This window comes from Sturnus vulgaris, chromosome 22 (genome assembly GCF_052056855.1).
Source record: "Sturnus vulgaris isolate bStuVul1 chromosome 22, bStuVul1.hap1, whole genome shotgun sequence".
In the NCBI taxonomy this organism is placed as follows: Eukaryota; Metazoa; Chordata; class Aves; order Passeriformes; family Sturnidae; genus Sturnus; species Sturnus vulgaris.
The window spans coordinates 11,032,163-11,048,610 of record NC_142264.1 but is presented as its reverse complement, the minus strand read 5'-3'; the positions used below and the strand labels follow the sequence as shown (position 1 = coordinate 11,048,610).

At 46.3% G+C, this 16,448-nt stretch overlaps 1 protein-coding gene and 1 long non-coding RNA gene across 2 annotated transcripts; one reads left to right on the top strand and one right to left on the bottom strand.

Moving 5' to 3' along the window:
* The first annotated feature begins 1,350 nt into the window (after nucleotides 1–1,350).
* On the top strand, nucleotides 1,351–10,592 carry LOC106855975 (ficolin-1-like). The gene is made up of 9 exons (XM_088177433.1): nucleotides 1,351–1,429; nucleotides 2,229–2,342; nucleotides 3,025–3,078; nucleotides 4,916–4,951; nucleotides 6,233–6,268; nucleotides 8,014–8,141; nucleotides 8,544–8,673; nucleotides 9,206–9,340; nucleotides 10,251–10,592. Exons 1-9 carry the CDS (start codon nucleotides 1,351–1,353, stop codon nucleotides 10,496–10,498), a joined length of 960 nt encoding a protein of 319 aa, XP_088033559.1. The 3' UTR covers nucleotides 10,499–10,592.
* A 4,253-nt stretch (nucleotides 10,593–14,845) lies between these two features.
* On the bottom strand, nucleotides 14,846–16,427 carry LOC148221458 (uncharacterized). Its single transcript, XR_015808045.1, has 3 exons — nucleotides 16,292–16,427; nucleotides 15,929–16,033; nucleotides 14,846–14,961 (listed from the first exon to the last, which is right to left on the bottom strand). It is a non-coding gene; the product is annotated as an uncharacterized LOC148221458 (long non-coding RNA).
* Nucleotides 16,428–16,448: the final 21 nt, after the last annotated feature.

Here is a 16,448-nt window from a genome sequence, read left to right as displayed (position 1 = left end):
TTTTTCTCTTTCCTTCTGGGAGGCTTTCTCCTGAGAGAAGAAAGGACCTGATCTCATTTTGCCCCAAGAATTGCAACACAGCAGTTACCACAAGTGAGATGCTTTTCCCCATGCAAAGCAAAACTCAAGTTTGAATGCAGCCCATCTTGTCACAATTACCATTTTCCAGCAATTTTTCCAGATGGGAGAAGGCAAGTGAGGTGTGCATTTCCCTGCCAAAATTGCTTCTTATTAATTAAAATGACTGCAACATCTACTGAGTTATAATTTTATATTATTACATGTATGAATAAGAGTATGCATATGAGTGTATGTCTGGGTTATATGGGGGACACAGAATTTAAGTGACAATCAAATACTTACCTCTTCCTCACCTTCTTCCATTTGCTTAATATTAAACTGTCATGTATCATTGGAAGCTGGACTGTTAGAGGCACCTTATGATAGAAGTGCTTGAGGGGGAGCTGTGTTCTGCCTCTGATATCCTGGTGAAAATCTCCAAGACATCAGTCTCCTCTGAACTGGGATGTAAAAATAAGGCAGAAAAACTTAAGTTCTGTCCTCTACTAAAATTCATAAACTTTACAGGCTCTGGGTCTGAAAATAATGTGGGGCTCCAACTTGATGAAGCAGATTAGACCTCTAGTCATGCTGCCACAAATGAGCAAAGCACACGGTGAAAGAAACCAGAAATTCTACTCACTAGTACCATGAACAGTTGAGGGTGAAAAAAAAAAAGTCAAACATGCTCTGTCTACTTACCCTTGCCTGAGTTTGAACCCTGTCATTCATGAATCATGTACAAATGGAAGCCTGAAGGACTGAGAAGTGATGCTGGGTTGCCAGGCAGAAAGAGCTCTGGGGTGTGAGCCAGGCTGTGTAGCCTCTCTGCCACTGGCCTCAGCTGACCTTGGGTTTTTGACTCCTAGTCTCTCAGTTTCCCCATCTACACATTAAGTTCTGTTCTTCATAAAGGTCTACTTCATAAAGGGCTCCCATATCCTAGCAGACAGGATGAGGGGAGCTGTCTACACTTACTCAGGATTTTGCTGGTTCATTTTCTCTACAAACACAGCATAAGAAGGGAAAGGCATCCAAAATTTGCAGAGGACAGAGGTGAGGCAGGCTGTGGCAGCCAGGCAAGAACTTGCCCCATCAGACTTTTGGGAAGTAGCTTATCTGCAAACAGCTTGAGACCCAGCCAGGTCCCAGACCTGAGAGCAGCCAGTGGGAAAGTGCAGAGGTGGAGCTTTCACTGAGGCTGTTTGCTAGATATGCTTGGATGGGTCAGTGCTGATCACAGAATACAGGAGGTGGCTGAGGGGAGCTGTGCAGAGAGCAATGCTGGCCATGGGGACAGCAGCCCCAGCGCTCTTGGTACTGCTAAGCCTAAGAGTGACTATTTGTGATGCTGAGGACGCCTGCTCAGGTGAGTAGAGCACAAATCTTACTGCCATCTCACTGAGACAGCTTATTTCATCTCCCCTGATAAGAGAAGGAGATTGGGAAGGGAGGGAGGAGAGGGAGAAGTAACATATGATTTTTTTTTCCTTCTTTTCCTGCTTTTTTAAATTCAGCTGCTAGTGGGAGGAGAGTAAAGGGGCATCTCAAGTCTCAGCAGCTGCTTTAGAAAGCTGCTGGCTCCAACTAGTGATGTAACATCATTCCCTCACTAGTGGGGTCTCTAGGAACAGTCTCTGTTATGGTTTTTCCCCAGTTAGTTTTTTTTTTTTTTGTTAGTAGGGCCTTGGTGCAGTTACCAAAGGATACAGAGCAATACAAAGGATCAGTCTGGGGATGCTGCACAGCACAGTGTTCTGACTGTATTACTCAGGAAGGCCATGGGGCAATTTCAAAGAGGCCTGCCATCAGGAAATTCAGAAGAACCCTTACTGTCCATAGATCCATCAGTGTCACTTACTCTGCTATCAATACCCCATTGGGACACCTCTCAGCTTTTGTTTTATTAACTACAATATATTTGTCATGCATGCAATGTCATATACATCAGCTTCCTCTCCCACTGCACTCCCCTGAAATCAGAGAGATGCAGAGTCTGGCTCCTCTAATATGTGAGATTCTCAATGCCATCTGTCAACTCATATAACACCCTGAAACTTCCATACTCATTGCTTTGATTGAAGTTCCTCAACTTCAAAGGATTTGGTTTCTCTCCAAGACATTTCAGACCCCTAATAATCTCCACAAAGGCTGTCTTCATTTTTCAGAGGTGAGAATAGTGGGACTGAGTGATGCTGACCGACTCGCCATTCTTCAAGGATGTCCAGGCATCCCAGGTGCCTCTGGCCCAAAAGGAGAACCAGGTCTCCCAGGAACAAAAGGTGAGGTCCCCAAAGTCAGTGAGGAGTACTGTAATATGAGATGGTTTTGTTGCTTTGGGTAGGGGAATCAAGCTGGGGCTGGAGCAGTAGCTGGCCTGGCACTGGCTGCTGTGAGGAACTGGAGAACTGGAGTGGAAAACACCCCAGTTTCCCATTTCTTCCTTGAGTCCTGTCAAAAATCTGAAGTGATCTTGGGCTGTGAAGTGTCTCATTTGTTTCTTCTACAGAAAATCATCCATTTTTTTTCTGGGTCTGTATTGAACAGTCTGGGTGGGAGGGGGGCTGAGATGCTCCTGTCTGTTTTCTGGGGAGCCATTCCGGGGAGCAAGGGAGATGGAGATCCTTCAGATTTTCATAGCCAACTCACAGCAAAGGTGAATCACATCAGCTGAGTGAGCTGATCCACCACAGCAAAACCCATGGACTAGCTCCACAATGTGTCAAAACTCATAAGAATTCATACGTGAACTACAAATTAAGACTTTAAGTGGCAGTACCAATGTAGTAAGGCTTCAATAGAAAAAAAAGGAGTAAGGTAAAAGAGTAAACGATGTTGCAAGACTGAATCTGATTAACTGAGCTCCCTGTTTCTGTGAAAGCCAAGGCCCAGTTGTCCAGGCTTCTGTGACTCCCCCCTCTGGTCAATTTGTAACGTGCACATAAAAAATAAATCTCTTTGCAGGAGAAATGGGAGACCAGGGATTCCCTGGGAAAGCAGGACCACCTGGTGCAAAAGGTAATGTGTGAACATATGCAGCTCTAATCTGTAAATACCTCCAAGCTCGAGACATGCATTAGGAGACTGGGTCTACAGAGATGAATTGCAGGACTGGCCATAGGCTAAAAAACGGTGCTGAAGTAGCATAAGAAAAGCCTGATTTGAGGGTATGGGTCTTGCCTGGAGTGAGCACTAGAAACAGTGTCCTTGAGTGGGACCACAACACAGAAGAAGATACTACTCTTCTCAAAATTTCCCACTGACCCTAAAATCAGACCTCTCCCCATTCCCCACTCCTACCCTAACCTGCCTCCAGCACAAGTATGCCCAAATGCCCCCCAGCTCTGAGGAGCTTTGGAGCTCTCTGTGGAGCTTCAACCCAGAGGCCTGATGCAGAGGCACTATGCTGAGTGCTTGTTCTGCCAATTGACAGGGGCAATTTAAAGAACACAGACACCAATGGAAAGAATGGTCTTATTTTACTTTGAATATAAAGGCAACACAAAAGTGAATTGATATGTTCAATAAAACTACATGCTTGGCTTTGGCAACAAGCAAAAATTAGCAATGTAATGTACCTAATCATTATTATAGGAGAGGCAGGATAGTGATGGAGAAAGATACATCACCAATTGCCTAAATACTTTACCATCACCCGGAGTTCAAAGTTGCTGGGGGCCCCCTTCACAGTGAGGAACTGGAGAACCTTTCCTGGCAATTGGGAAAATCCTACATGGTGTGTCCACCCATAGCTGAGGTCTCTGGATTCACCCTGAAAGGGAGGCCACTATTTATAGGCCAAATCAGCAAGTCCAAGTGACTTGGTTATATTTTTAGCACAGAAACACCTGGATCTGATGGCATGCTTCCTGCTCAGCCAGGGCCAGCAGTTGGTCAGAGTCCAGGCCTCGGCTGGGAGGGTTTTCACAAACAAGCCTCTATTCATGTCAGTTGGAAAAGTTTCTTAAAATTATACATTTCTTGCAGATAGCTACATAAGGTTATAAACAGCTAGCATTAGCATCTTTGTCATCAATTTTTAGGTAAATAATACTGATGGTGTTAGTCACACAATGCCCAGGATCCATCTTGTAAGTCTTGCTCTTTCAGCAGCCTCCAGCCTTTGACTGGTGCTGTGCGAAGTGCCCACTTTACCACAAAAAAAGGATCAAACAATGGCACAGGAGGAGGTTTCCTTTGTAATGGGATGAACCCCTTAAGAGGATGATGTATATTGAGAAACTGGCTTTCACCACCCAGGCTTGCTTAGGACCTTCAGCAGGATATGTGCTGCAAATACTGGAAAAATGTCTCTTTAAAGAATCCAGCTGCCAGCACAAGGGAACTGTCGGAACTGAGCAGCAGGCCTAAGCCAGTGCCCAGACTAGCAGGGAAGTCATCCTTTTACATGACAAATATGAAGTTATTTCCTGGCCAAAAGCACCCAAGACTTGAACTGAAATGCCAACAGGAGATGGACAAACCCACTAAAAATCCATGACAAACCTTATTGATCAAAATCTCACACTTGTGAGACTGACTGTAAACAGAAAGCCCCCATAAAACGTCACTGAATTGGAACTGTGAATCCCCCATACATTCCAAGAGATGGAGCAGCAGTTCCCTCCTCTGTATCCTGCTGTTCCTGAGAGATACTGCTGATCAAGAGAGCAGCCAGGCTGAGGCAGCAGCACCACCTGGGACACTCAGCTGAGCACTGTAGCTTTGCACCGCTTGACAGCCTCTCCTGTACATTTGGGACATATGGAGAGGCTGGAGCAGCCATTTGTGGAGGCACAGTAATTCATCTGCATTGGATAGTCTGAGATGAGAATTTTCCTCTTGTGTTTTGCAGGAGCAGCTGGAGAGCCTGGCTTCCCAGGACAGAAAGGTAAACCATGCTGTGCTGAATTTATCATATGAACTACTTTGTAAACTTCCACCCTGTGCTGTTCTGGTACAACACACCAGATGGGAGCAGTTATCCAGCACTGGATGAGGCTGTTTGGTGACAGTTATACCTCATTACAGGCTCTGCCCTGGCCCAGGTGCGGTGGATAATTCTGCTCCCAAACCAGATGTTCAGCAATAGGTGCTGCCCTCAGCTCAGGCAGCTGGTGCTGCTGCCTGGTACCATCAGCTGCAGAAGCCACAGGGCTGAGGGACCAGCCAGATTTGGGCAGAGGTCTTAATATTTCCATGCTATGGCAAAATGCAGAGGCTCAAATGAAATCCAGTTCCTGCTAGTGCCAGAGGATCATGTCTCTACCAGCACTAGCAATAAGGTATTAGGGAAACACGGGGTTTTTTCCCTTGTGCCATCATCCTGCATGTGAGGGTCACAGGCACCCACCACTGAGCACCATCTGTACTGTGGCTTCCCTCTCTGAAATTTGGCTGGCAATCAGTGAGTCCAACACAGCTGGTCTGGCAGATGGTTCCAGTTGCTGCTCCCAAAACACTGGCTTAAGCCCTGTGCCAGCAGCAGCCATTCCCCTGATGGGACTTGTCTCTCTGCCTTTTCAAGGTGCATTTCTTCCTCCTTCCCACACTCACCCACTCCTATCCCACATGTCCCAGCCCAATGGGACTCACTGGCACCAACTGTTGGTACTCAGCTCCATGAGCTGGGCAGCAGCAGGGCACAGCAGCTAGGTCCAAACAGAGACATGTCTTGTGTCAGTCTCACCATTTGGACCTCTAAGCCCTAAACCAGATGCCAGCAGGAAATAGATCATGCCAGGTCCAAGAGGCCAAGAGAGGCAAGGCTCCTGCTCATTGTGCATATATATACAGTGCACTCCCCAGCGGCCACCCCATGCAGCTCCTGGAGAGCTCTTCCCAGTGTCTGAAGCAGGTGGGTGTAACAGGGGTTTGTGACTTGACTACCTACCTACCCACCTGCCTCTCTGTGCTTTCCTGGGTCTGTGCAGATAGGCTAGTGGGTCTTCTCTGGTGGGCCTGGTAACAGCCAGGACAGCTTATATTAAGTGACTCTTCCTGCCTACTTTCTTTATGCCTTTTTGCTTGGTGCAGATGAGCCAAGCATTTCCTCTAACATCACAGCTCTCCAGCTTCAGCAGGATTTGTATTGGCAAATCTCAAGTACTGGGGAGGGGGAGTGCTGGGTGTGGAAGGTGGAGAACAATTGATGGTGTTGTTTGTCCAACAGGAACAAAAGGAGAGCCTGGATTTCCAGAAATATGGGGTGAGTTTCATCCTAGGTCTTCACGACACTGGTCAGCTTTGCAGAGTGGATGGTGGTGGACTACCTGCACCAGAGGTCAGGACAGCATAGGACAAGTTCAGAGTGACACTGAAGGATAGAGTACTATCACTGTTATCTTTGCTTCTCACAGATACATGAAGCTTCTGTGAGTCTACTCTGTATTCCAGCCATGCTGGGAAAGTTATATCCTCTGAGCACTACTTAGATGTCCTGTCCTCTGTGTGTCTTGGAGGAGGTCTGTCTGAGTTTTTCAGAGACTTGGTTTCTGATTTCTAAGATGAAACTACTACACCCAGCTGTATGGACATGTGGCTATTTCAAAGGCAGTTATACGCATGCACTTCCAGTGACACCTTTAGTACTTGTGGAGTTCGTGTGTGTGATAGTGCTCAGATTAACTTATTCTTTCGAAGAAAAGAAGAAAAATAAAAGAAACAATTTTCAGTTGACCCATCTGTCTCCATGAGCTAAAGTTCAAGGAGGGCTACAACCTGCTGTGGCTACAACTGGGTGCTGTAGGGCCACAATAACATTCAAAGGCTCAGACAGATCAGATTGATTGGGATGTCACTGAATTGATCCCTTGCTGCCCTAGACACTTCTCGGGGCATGTAAAAGATTTGACTAATAGGAAGGAAAAGGCCAAGTCCAGGACCATCTCCCTGCTAGGAAGGTCACAAGACAGCCTGGTACAGCTGTGTATCAATGTATCACACACAGCACACTGGGACACTTGCACCACCATCTTCAATCATCTCCCCAGGCTTTCCCTATAACAGCTACTAATGCAGCTGTGGGCTGGGATGTCTGATAAGGACCAATCAGTCACCTGTGAATCTGAACTTCTGTCAGCAGGTATGGTTTTGGGGAGGGAAAAAAGTATACATAAAATGTATATATATGTATATATGAATGGACATCTTCAAAAATGTTGTGTCTTGGGGAGATCTCAGTGTGGCCTTCCAGTACTTAGAGGGTACTTAGAAAAAAGCTGGAGAGTGATTTTTTTACATGGGCAGTGACAGGACACTGCGGAACAACTTACAGCTAAAAGAGGAGAGATTTACATTATGTATTAGGAGATGATTCTTTACTCAGAAGGTGTTAAGACTCTGGCACAGGTTGGCCAGAGAAGCTGCAGCTGCCCATCCCTGGAAGTGTCTAAGGCCAGGTTTGGATGGGGCTTGGAGCAACCTGGTCTAGTAGAAGGTGTCCCTGCCCAAGGCAAGGGGTGGAATGAGATGAGCTTTAAGGCTCCTTCCAACTCAAACTGTGGGTGATTCTATGATTCTATCCATAGAGAATGCGCTGAACACTGTTAACTGCATCACAAGGAGCTGTATCTCTGTGTCACTAACTCCTTTGTTGTCAACTACCCACACACTCCCTGTGCCCTGCATATATTCTGGAGCTGGGACAAATTCCTGGATCATGAGTTTGTCATCCTTTTTAGAGCAGCTCCATCATCCAGACCCCTGAAAGTTGTAGCAGATAAGAGGAGTCTCAGAACCTTACACCATTTCTTCATTAGAAGGTGCCCATGTCCCCTGCAACATATGGGCTCAGAAGCCACGGCAGGGTTTGGTTCCCAGCAGCTCTACATTAGGATCCTGCAGTACAATGAGCCAGCTGGGTGCTGAAGAGCTCAAAGGCTCAAGGCTGAAGTACTTCCTGGATAAGTAAACACATTATAACTCTTTACACTTGATCTCTGATTTGCTCAGAACCCAGGAACTGCCAAGAACTGCTGGCCAAAGGGAAGATTTTGAGTGGCTGGTACAAAATCTACCCCCAAGACTGCAATGCCACCACCGTCTTCTGTGACATGGACACTGATGGTGGGGGATGGATTGTGAGTAGCATGAGGAGAGGGAGGTTTACACTGATTCTTGTTAAATGATTCTTGTTAAGGCTGCAAAGCATGGCTCAAAAATAGAAACACACAGCTGAGGTTCACATCTGCAAGCCAGTGTGAATCCCTCTGGACGCAGGGGATTCACCCAAGACTTGTCTCTGGAAGCAGGCTGAGTGCCACAGACCCACTCCCTGCTTAAATCAGCAAGTCGTTTCCTCCTCATTTCCAAGGGCACATGGAGGAGATCCCTGAGCAAGGGATTCTTGTGGGGTTTGCTCTCCAGACACTACAGGACTGTTCTGATGCAGAGGAAGCATTTACTATGGTGGGCACGTCCCCCAGGTACTGTGGATGCTTTTGAATGAGGGATGGGCTGGTGGGGCTGAGAGTCTGTTTCAGGTTTTTCAGAGGCGCTGGGATGGGTCAGTGAACTTCTTGCGAGATTGGGATTCATACAAACGAGGCTTTGGCAACCAGCTAACGGAGTTCTGGATGGGGAATGACAACATCCATTTCCTCACCTCTCTGGGTAAGGTCTGCCTCCGTCCTGGGCTGGGGCCATGAGAGTCCAACCCCTGTACCATATTGGGTCATTGTAGACCTCTGAGCTTCTCCTATTCATCTGAGGCCCCCACCGTTAATCCCAAACAGGATGCAGGCTCTTGCAGCCCATTGCATACAGGAAATTGCATTCTAAAAACCAGCAAAACTAGAAGTCAGGGAAGAGAATGAGCTGGCTGCATGATCTATCCTAGAGACAGGCCAACACATCTTCCTACTTGGACTGGCTGTAATGGCATCAGCTGGTCCACACACTGCCTTATTACAGCTATGTGCAGGACTCCTGCTCATGACCACCCAATATAATATCTGAAAAGGTGCTTCCCTAGAAAACTATCAAAGATATAGGAGGCTCTGCAGGAATTTTAAATAAATAAGAATCTCTCAAGTAGTGGCAGCTCCTCTCAAGTTAGCTCACATCTCTTTAAACCCTCCACCCTGAAATTCAGCGTCATACCCACCACCCGCCCTGCACCATTGCTGTCCATCTTCTCTTCTAGGACCCTGTGAACTCCGTGTTGACCTGAGAGACTTTGAGAACAACTACTATTTTGCCAACTATGCTTCATTCAGAGTTTTAGGAGAGTCAGAGAAATACAGACTAGTTCTAGGAGACTTCCTTGGTGGAAATGCTGGTAAGTTTGAGGCAGCTGCCTCAAACTGGGAAAGTTTGTTTCCTAGAGCATTTCAGAAGTGTTCAGCTTCTATGCAGAGATGTATCATGCACACTCCTTGTATCAGCTACATTTTGGGTCAATTTTTTTAAAACTGGCCATGGTACCTCAGGTACTGAGTGATTTCTGGGTACAGGGATGGAGGGGGACACCCATCACCCAAAGAAATTGACTCAGAACATTACCTACATGCCCAGCCCTATGGTTTAACAGCAAATGAGCCTGGTCCTGAGCAGCACCCAATCCAACTGACCTTCCCAACAGCTCTGCAGCACCCAGGTCAAGTTCTGCTTTTGGTTACAATGGCAGAAGACATTTGCCCACAAGGTTTGGCATTTCCAGGGCTGGGGTGCTGTTCAACACTTGCAGCATCAGCACTCCATCTTCTTGAAAACTGATGTTTTGGGTTTTTTTAAAAACTAAACTAATCTTCTTCAAAATTTAATATCCCTCATTCAGGAATGAGTGAAACCAACACCTGAGAGAGCCAGGTGTTTTTGCAGTGTACAAAGCCACCTGGGTTTATGTGGCTTTGAATGTTGCAACCCTGTCTGGTAATTCAGACCTCAGTGTAGCTGCAGAGAACCTGAGCATTGCAGGAGAAGTGACACCTGTGTACCTGTGAAGAGAATCTGGCCCATTTGATTCACAGGCATGGATAAATTCTCCATGTATTTTAGCACAGCTCAAGATACTTCTTTTGTCCAAGACAAGGAGGAAACCTGGGCAACCTGGGCAAGAGAGAAGCAGGATTTATATAACCTGCCTTGCACCTGGCAAGGGCCACTGATGCCCAGCAGGACTGCACATCAGTTTGTGATCACCATTTGTGAACCTTACTGCAGTAACTGTGACTGTGTGCTCTCTGCAGGAGACTCTTTATCGTACCACAGGGACATGCCATTTTCAACAACAGATCAAGACAATGACATGAGCTCCTTTAACTGTGCCACAGAATACAAGGGAGCATGGTGGTACAATGACTGTCATTACTCCAACCTGAATGGGATGTACTGGATGGGTGCACATGGGAGCTACGCTGATGGCATCAACTGGAAGACAGGCAAAGAATACCACTACTCCTATAAGCGAACGGAAATGAAGTTCAGGCCAGTTTAACATGGTGACAGGATCTCTGACAGTTCCAAGAGGTGCCACTCACCAACCAAGAGAAGACACAAAACATAATAATTGTTTGGGGGACAAAAATGAACCAGGAAGGATATTACAGGTTGTGCCTTCCTCCTAGAGCAGGATTTTTGAAGCCAGATTTTTGGTGCTGGTTTGAGCTCCAGTAAGCACTAGACCTTGGTGCTTACTCTCACCCTGACTACCTCCAGCAGCCCCACTGATGCTGACTGAGCCCAAGCACCTTTTTCTGAAAAGTGCATTACCTTGATTTAAAGATTTAAAGTGATGAGTGGAGCCAGTGCACTTCAGTAAAGCTCTCTGATATTATTACTCTAGATGGTAATTACTGGTAATTCCCAGTCTAATCCATGTATATGAAGACTCCAACATGCATGCAACCTCTTTCTGCTGGACACAAGAGCCATCTGAAGGGCACTGAATTCCTGACCTGTCCCACTCTCCCTGCAGGCTGTGATGGAGCCACAACGTAGAACAGCATGAAAAAGACTGAGCTTCCAGCACAGGGCTGTCAGCACTGTTTAGCAGCTTCCCCCTTCCTTCCCCAAATATTCCAGGACCTCAGCTCCTGGAACCACAGCAGAGTTGCTCAGCACTTCTCACCAGGACACAGCTGCAGCTGGGACCAGAGCCAGCTTTAGCCACTCTTCCAGGGCATGTTTCTCATTAGCTGCTGTGGACCAAGAGTGGTACACAAAACAGTCTGTTCAGCAGCACGTGTGGTACACAAGCCAGTACACCAGTTCCAAGTCAAGCCTTGCACATGTGGTCATCATGTACAGCGCCAGTACCTTCCATTTCATCTTGTTTCCAGTAGCGTTTGAGGGTGGGCTATGTGCTGGTGGGTGGACACAGTTCATCCAGCTCACGTATTGTATTTGACTGTTAGCAGAACTGGGTCTCCTTCCTGCACTCACTGTCGCTGATGTTGGAGATGGGAATGTGACATGTAGACACACGGAATTCATACAGCTACAGCTGGATTTTATTGACGTGTGTCCCCTTCTATAGGGGCTTCGAATTTCCTGCTCTTACACATGTGATTGCATAAGGGTATTAACTCTGCCCAGCTCACTGGCCAATGATACAGGTGCATTCCTGGTTCAAAGGGATTGGCTGGGGTCCCCGTTGTTTGAATTTGAATCCAGCCTTTCATTTTCTTTCCTGGGGACTTGTTTACTCTTTATTCTGTAACGAGTTAGGCTGGTCAAATAAGTGTCTGTTATGGCGAAATTATCTTGTGCAGCTCACAGCCCAGCTGTCGCTGTCACAGCTCGTGCAGCTGGACTCCTCACCACAGCTGACACAGGAGAACCGAGTGCTAACTCTTCACTGCAGGGATCAACAGAGACAATGGAAATAGAGTATTTCTTCATGTTATGTTCCTAATTGTGATAAATGTGATTTGTGCTAACTAAATTGTAACTATATTAGCAAAATTGTACTCAAATCAATAGAAAATAATTGTTACAAAGCAAAAAGGAGATGAGTGAGGCAAAGCAGATGGAATTCTCCAGATGTTAGGAGTAGTAGAAGAACGTAGGTTTGATAAGCAGCATCCAGAAATAGAAAGTTTCAACCTTGAAATGGGCCAAAATGGGATGATTCCAGGCATGGGACTTAATTACAGTCTTATTATGCAAAACATCTGCTCAGTCACATACTGCATCTGTGCTACCTGCAGGTCACACCTCGGTCACTGATGAAGACGATGAGCCTTCATTGGAAATAAGGCCCTCAAAAGGATGAGAGATCCCTACTAGTGGAGCATACACAACACAACATAGTGACGTAGACTTTAGGAACAGAAACTAGGACGAGCTTTCCAGAAAATTCTGTATTAACATGTATTAGCATATAATAACAATAACAATAATAATAATAACAAGTGGGATTGTTAGCCTTGATGCTTTGGTACGTGAGGAGGGGCAAGTCCCTCCTCGTACCCCTGGTTGGGGGAAGCCCTCCCCAGTCGGTTTTGTTTATGCTTTATACGAACCTCAATTATACTAAATTACTTACTGCCAAATTTTGTATATTCTCAAATACATGTATCTAATACTTTGATTGTATTCATTTTGTTACTATTTAAATTTTACTACTAAATTTAATCTTATTGATAAACTGGACAAATAGAACGTCATTCATAACATAATGGTCCTGGGTTTATTTCACTATATATTGCACAGATACGTAGGAGGGGCAGCTCCAGCCCTACAAGATGGAATCCAAACCTTGTGGGTGAGAAAAGTGAGGAGGTCACTCAGCCCACCACAGCAAGTCAACAGTGTGCTAAGAAATAAACCTGAGGGTTTGCATCTCCCCACTTCCTAGGTCCTGTCTCAGTTTACTTCTTTTCAGTTACACAAGAAAGTGTGTCTGAGCAGAGAAGTGCCCCATAGTCACTCTTCCCTCTCCAGGAGCTGTCTTGCTTTTCTCCTACTCCCAATCAGATTCACATGCCCTCACCAGGAGCAGAAGCAAGGTACAAGAGCATACAGCTGTATCTCACCCATCAGTTGCTGATGCTGTCTTCCAGAAGTAGCTTCTGAGAGGCCCAAGGTACCACCAGAGAGTCCTCTGTGGAGATGTATGTGCAGGCACTGACATACTCAGCTTTAAACTAGCTAAAAGTGCTAAATCCCCTTTCTCTGCTCACCTCTAGTTTCTCCTCTTAGTACAGAAACCTTCAATGTTAAAATTTTGTCTGTGAAGGACACTGATGAGACTTTGAATAGACTACTTACTACACAGAAATAAAAGAACTACTAGTAGATAAAATACAGTGCATGATAAAAGGTAGCTACATTATGGCTACCGAAGAAATAGTATAGATTAAGAGTCAATGTAATTTACAACCAAATAGATGATGGAGTACACATCAAATTCTTCCTCTCAGTTGCCAGGAAAGTAACCATGGAATTTGCATCCAAACTCCAGGAAGAAATCCCTGCATGTTCCCGGGGGTAGGTAGGAGGCTTCTACCTCCACGAAAATTTGTGTAGCTTTTATAGTTGTAAAAGTGGTGTCTTTCAGTCAGGAATTTCTAGCTTATCTCCCCAAACCTGTTCTCATGCCCAGTTGTTTATTGGCGCCAGAGAGACAAGTAACTCATATGCTAGTGACAACTTACAAGTCAGAGAGCTGGCCTGGGTTATCTCATCACTTAACGTGGAAGGGAGAGTATCTGGAACTGACACACCAGCTACAGATAAGCTCTTCTGTGGTAGGGGGGATGTCCTGCCACACTGGTAAGGGAACATGTGCAGGAAGATTCTGGCCTTGCTTCTGCCTGCATAACATGATGCTTACTGGCTGCTCTGCCCAAAGAGCCACTCCTGGCAGGGACAGCCCCTCTGTCACCACCAGCCCACCAACTCCTGCCTACAGGCAAGTTCCCATTTTCTGGCTTACAAAAATCACTCCTAGCTTTTGGTATTTCTGAACCTTACTCAGAGATGGATCTGCCATTCTCCTGCAAAACACAACAGCCAAAGTGCACTGAATCTCTCATGTATGGCCCAACCGTATCTTACTCCCAAACAGCACAGGAGGCATTACTTTCAGAGTAAATTCAAAGCAATGGACACTTGCCAGAAGTGCACGGACTGCTTAGGTTAAGAAAAGTCAACGATGAAAGTTTTATTTCTGGGGGGCAGAGCTCCTCACCAGCACTCACTGATACCCTCCTCAGGCTGAACAGCTGCCAGGTGGTCCCTTTAATGTGTGCCCACGCCTGCCTACAGCATGATGCTGTAGGTCCTGGCAGCAGTCTGCAACCAAGCACCACTGGCAGATTTGGTGCACCTTGGAGCACTGACCACAGCATCTGCTGAGGCTGCAGGGCCCAGAGCCACAGTCTGCCACCTCTGCACAGTATTGGTCCAGAGAGTAGGGGTGGCCAACAGAGCCAGTCTTATGCTGGACAGGCTCTGTGCAGCCTAGTCCCAGCTTTCTGCAGCAGCTTGCTGGGCTGAGCAGTGCAGCCACATTGCTCCTCAGTGAAGTGCCACGTCATTGTTACAGTGCCTCCAAACCTGACCTCCTGAAAAATCTTACTGGGAGGCTGGTGCTGTAACACCACATTATGCAGTTTTTGACAAGCCTCCATGTGGACTGATGGTGATCACTTGGTCACCTGGCTGGCACAAACCTGCACGATGCCTCCCACACACGAGGTTCAACACTGTGCCACTCCCAGCTCCCTGCACTCCATAGGGACATGGCTGCTCTGTCCCTCTAGTGCCATCACACCAAGCTCTGGCTCAAGGCAGCAGCTAGCACGGCCCCGGAAATGTCCACCCAAGCACTTCACAGGGATAGCAGCAGAAAAAGACAGGGTCAAACCTTTCTTCTGATGTCCACCATGCCAAACCAAAGACTATGGCAAGGTTCCCTCAGTCACATTGCAGCCTTTCTGAATCTCACTGAAACTGAAAGAAAGTTAATCAATTGTTAACTCATGCTTACATTACTATTAACTATTATTATGCTTACATAACTATTAAGAGTCAGCAAATATTAACCACAAGCCTAAGAAGTAGGAAGCACCTTAGCCTATCCAAATAAGAGAAACAGAGTGCACCTTGTTAAGAGGAACAAAACCTGTTGTCAACAGAAAATGCTGAACCAGCTAGCAAAGGACTGCACGTGCTTCAGAAAGAAAGGTGAAAAATGCAAAATGAGGAAGACTGCCCACCTTCATTGGAACGACCCCAGAGGAAGACTCAAGAGCCTTCCTCAGTGCAACCACCAGAGCACACTCCGCTTGCATGTCACATATGCTAATGATATTGTTATACATGAGTACTGTAATGGTTGGCTCTCATAATTAAAGGATTAATACTGTGTGTATGTTAAGATAAGTTTTGTGGATGTATAATGATGTTATTGTAATATATCCTCCCCTAGTCCTCTTCTCCTCCCCCTTGTATTGTTGCCATGAGATAGCTGGGGTAGTCGGGGCATTTGGGAAGGGGCAGCTTGGTACTACACCTGACCTCCAATCAAGATGCAAGAAAGTAGTCTCCACGGCAGAGAAGGAGTTAACTGACAAGACATGGGAAGGGCCTAGCGGTATAAAAGTCAGAGCATCCATTTTGTAGGGGTGCACATGGTAGTTTAGTCTTGTACTTCCAGTGCTGATTTTTTTCTCCTTATTCAGTCCTTTGTTGTATTTTTGTTAAAGTTTAATAAACCTTTGAAATTCTAAAAGTGAGAGTCGTTTCTTGCAATATTAATTAGTTCCGAGAAGTAATTTGTATAACCACTCCTATCCCAAGGAATGTGATGAACATGCATGAAATTTAGCCTTATATTGTGCTGTACAAAAGTGCTGGGTGTACGTGTTATGAGGAGCGATGTCTCAAGAATCTGGCGCCGAATAAAGCAAATACCCACCTCACTGAGTCAGTCTCTGAGGTAACTCGTAGCTCAGCATTGGAGCAAATCAAAACAAGAGACCTGTCCCACAGCGTTCTCCTGTGCTACACCAGTTCTGCAACCCTGAAGAAATCCAGCTGTTGCTTGTAGGCACGGTCTCACCTTCACCTGCTTCAGCTGCCCCTGCCCCCTCCTGGGCTGGCACAGGCCTCTGCACAGACTCTGAGCCAGACCCAAAGACCAATCCCTCAGAAAATTAATTCAACAGTAGAATTTTTCAGGTGGCCCAGACCCCTGGTACTGCCTTTCATGCAATGGCACGAACTTGTGCCTGGGAGGGACCACAGCCCTCCGACCGAGGCCCCTTCTCCTAGCTCTTACCTAAGCATATACAGGATAGAGTAGCCAGGTAGATTTTTGTCAGAAATGCAAATTACAGAACTAGCTTCCCACATCTGCTGCCTTTTTAGCCTCTGCGGTACACAGTGGCACGGCCGCCTGCACCTGGGGAGACGCCGGCCCAGCCCGGCCGCCATAA

What these genes read in the sequence shown, in the direction of transcription:
- LOC106855975 (XM_088177433.1), top strand. Translation starts at nt 1,351, where the DNA reads ATGGGGACAGCAGCCCCAGCGCTCTTGGTACTGCTAAGCCTAAGAGTG. An exon ending in TGCTGAGGACGCCTGCTCAG is followed by an intron (nt 1,430 to 2,228) that starts GTGAGTAGAGCA and finishes TTCATTTTTCAG; the next exon opens with AGGTGAGAATAGTGGGACTG. An exon ending in CTTCCTTGGTGGAAATGCTG is followed by an intron (nt 9,341 to 10,250) that starts GTAAGTTTGAGG and finishes TGCTCTCTGCAG; the next exon opens with GAGACTCTTTATCGTACCAC.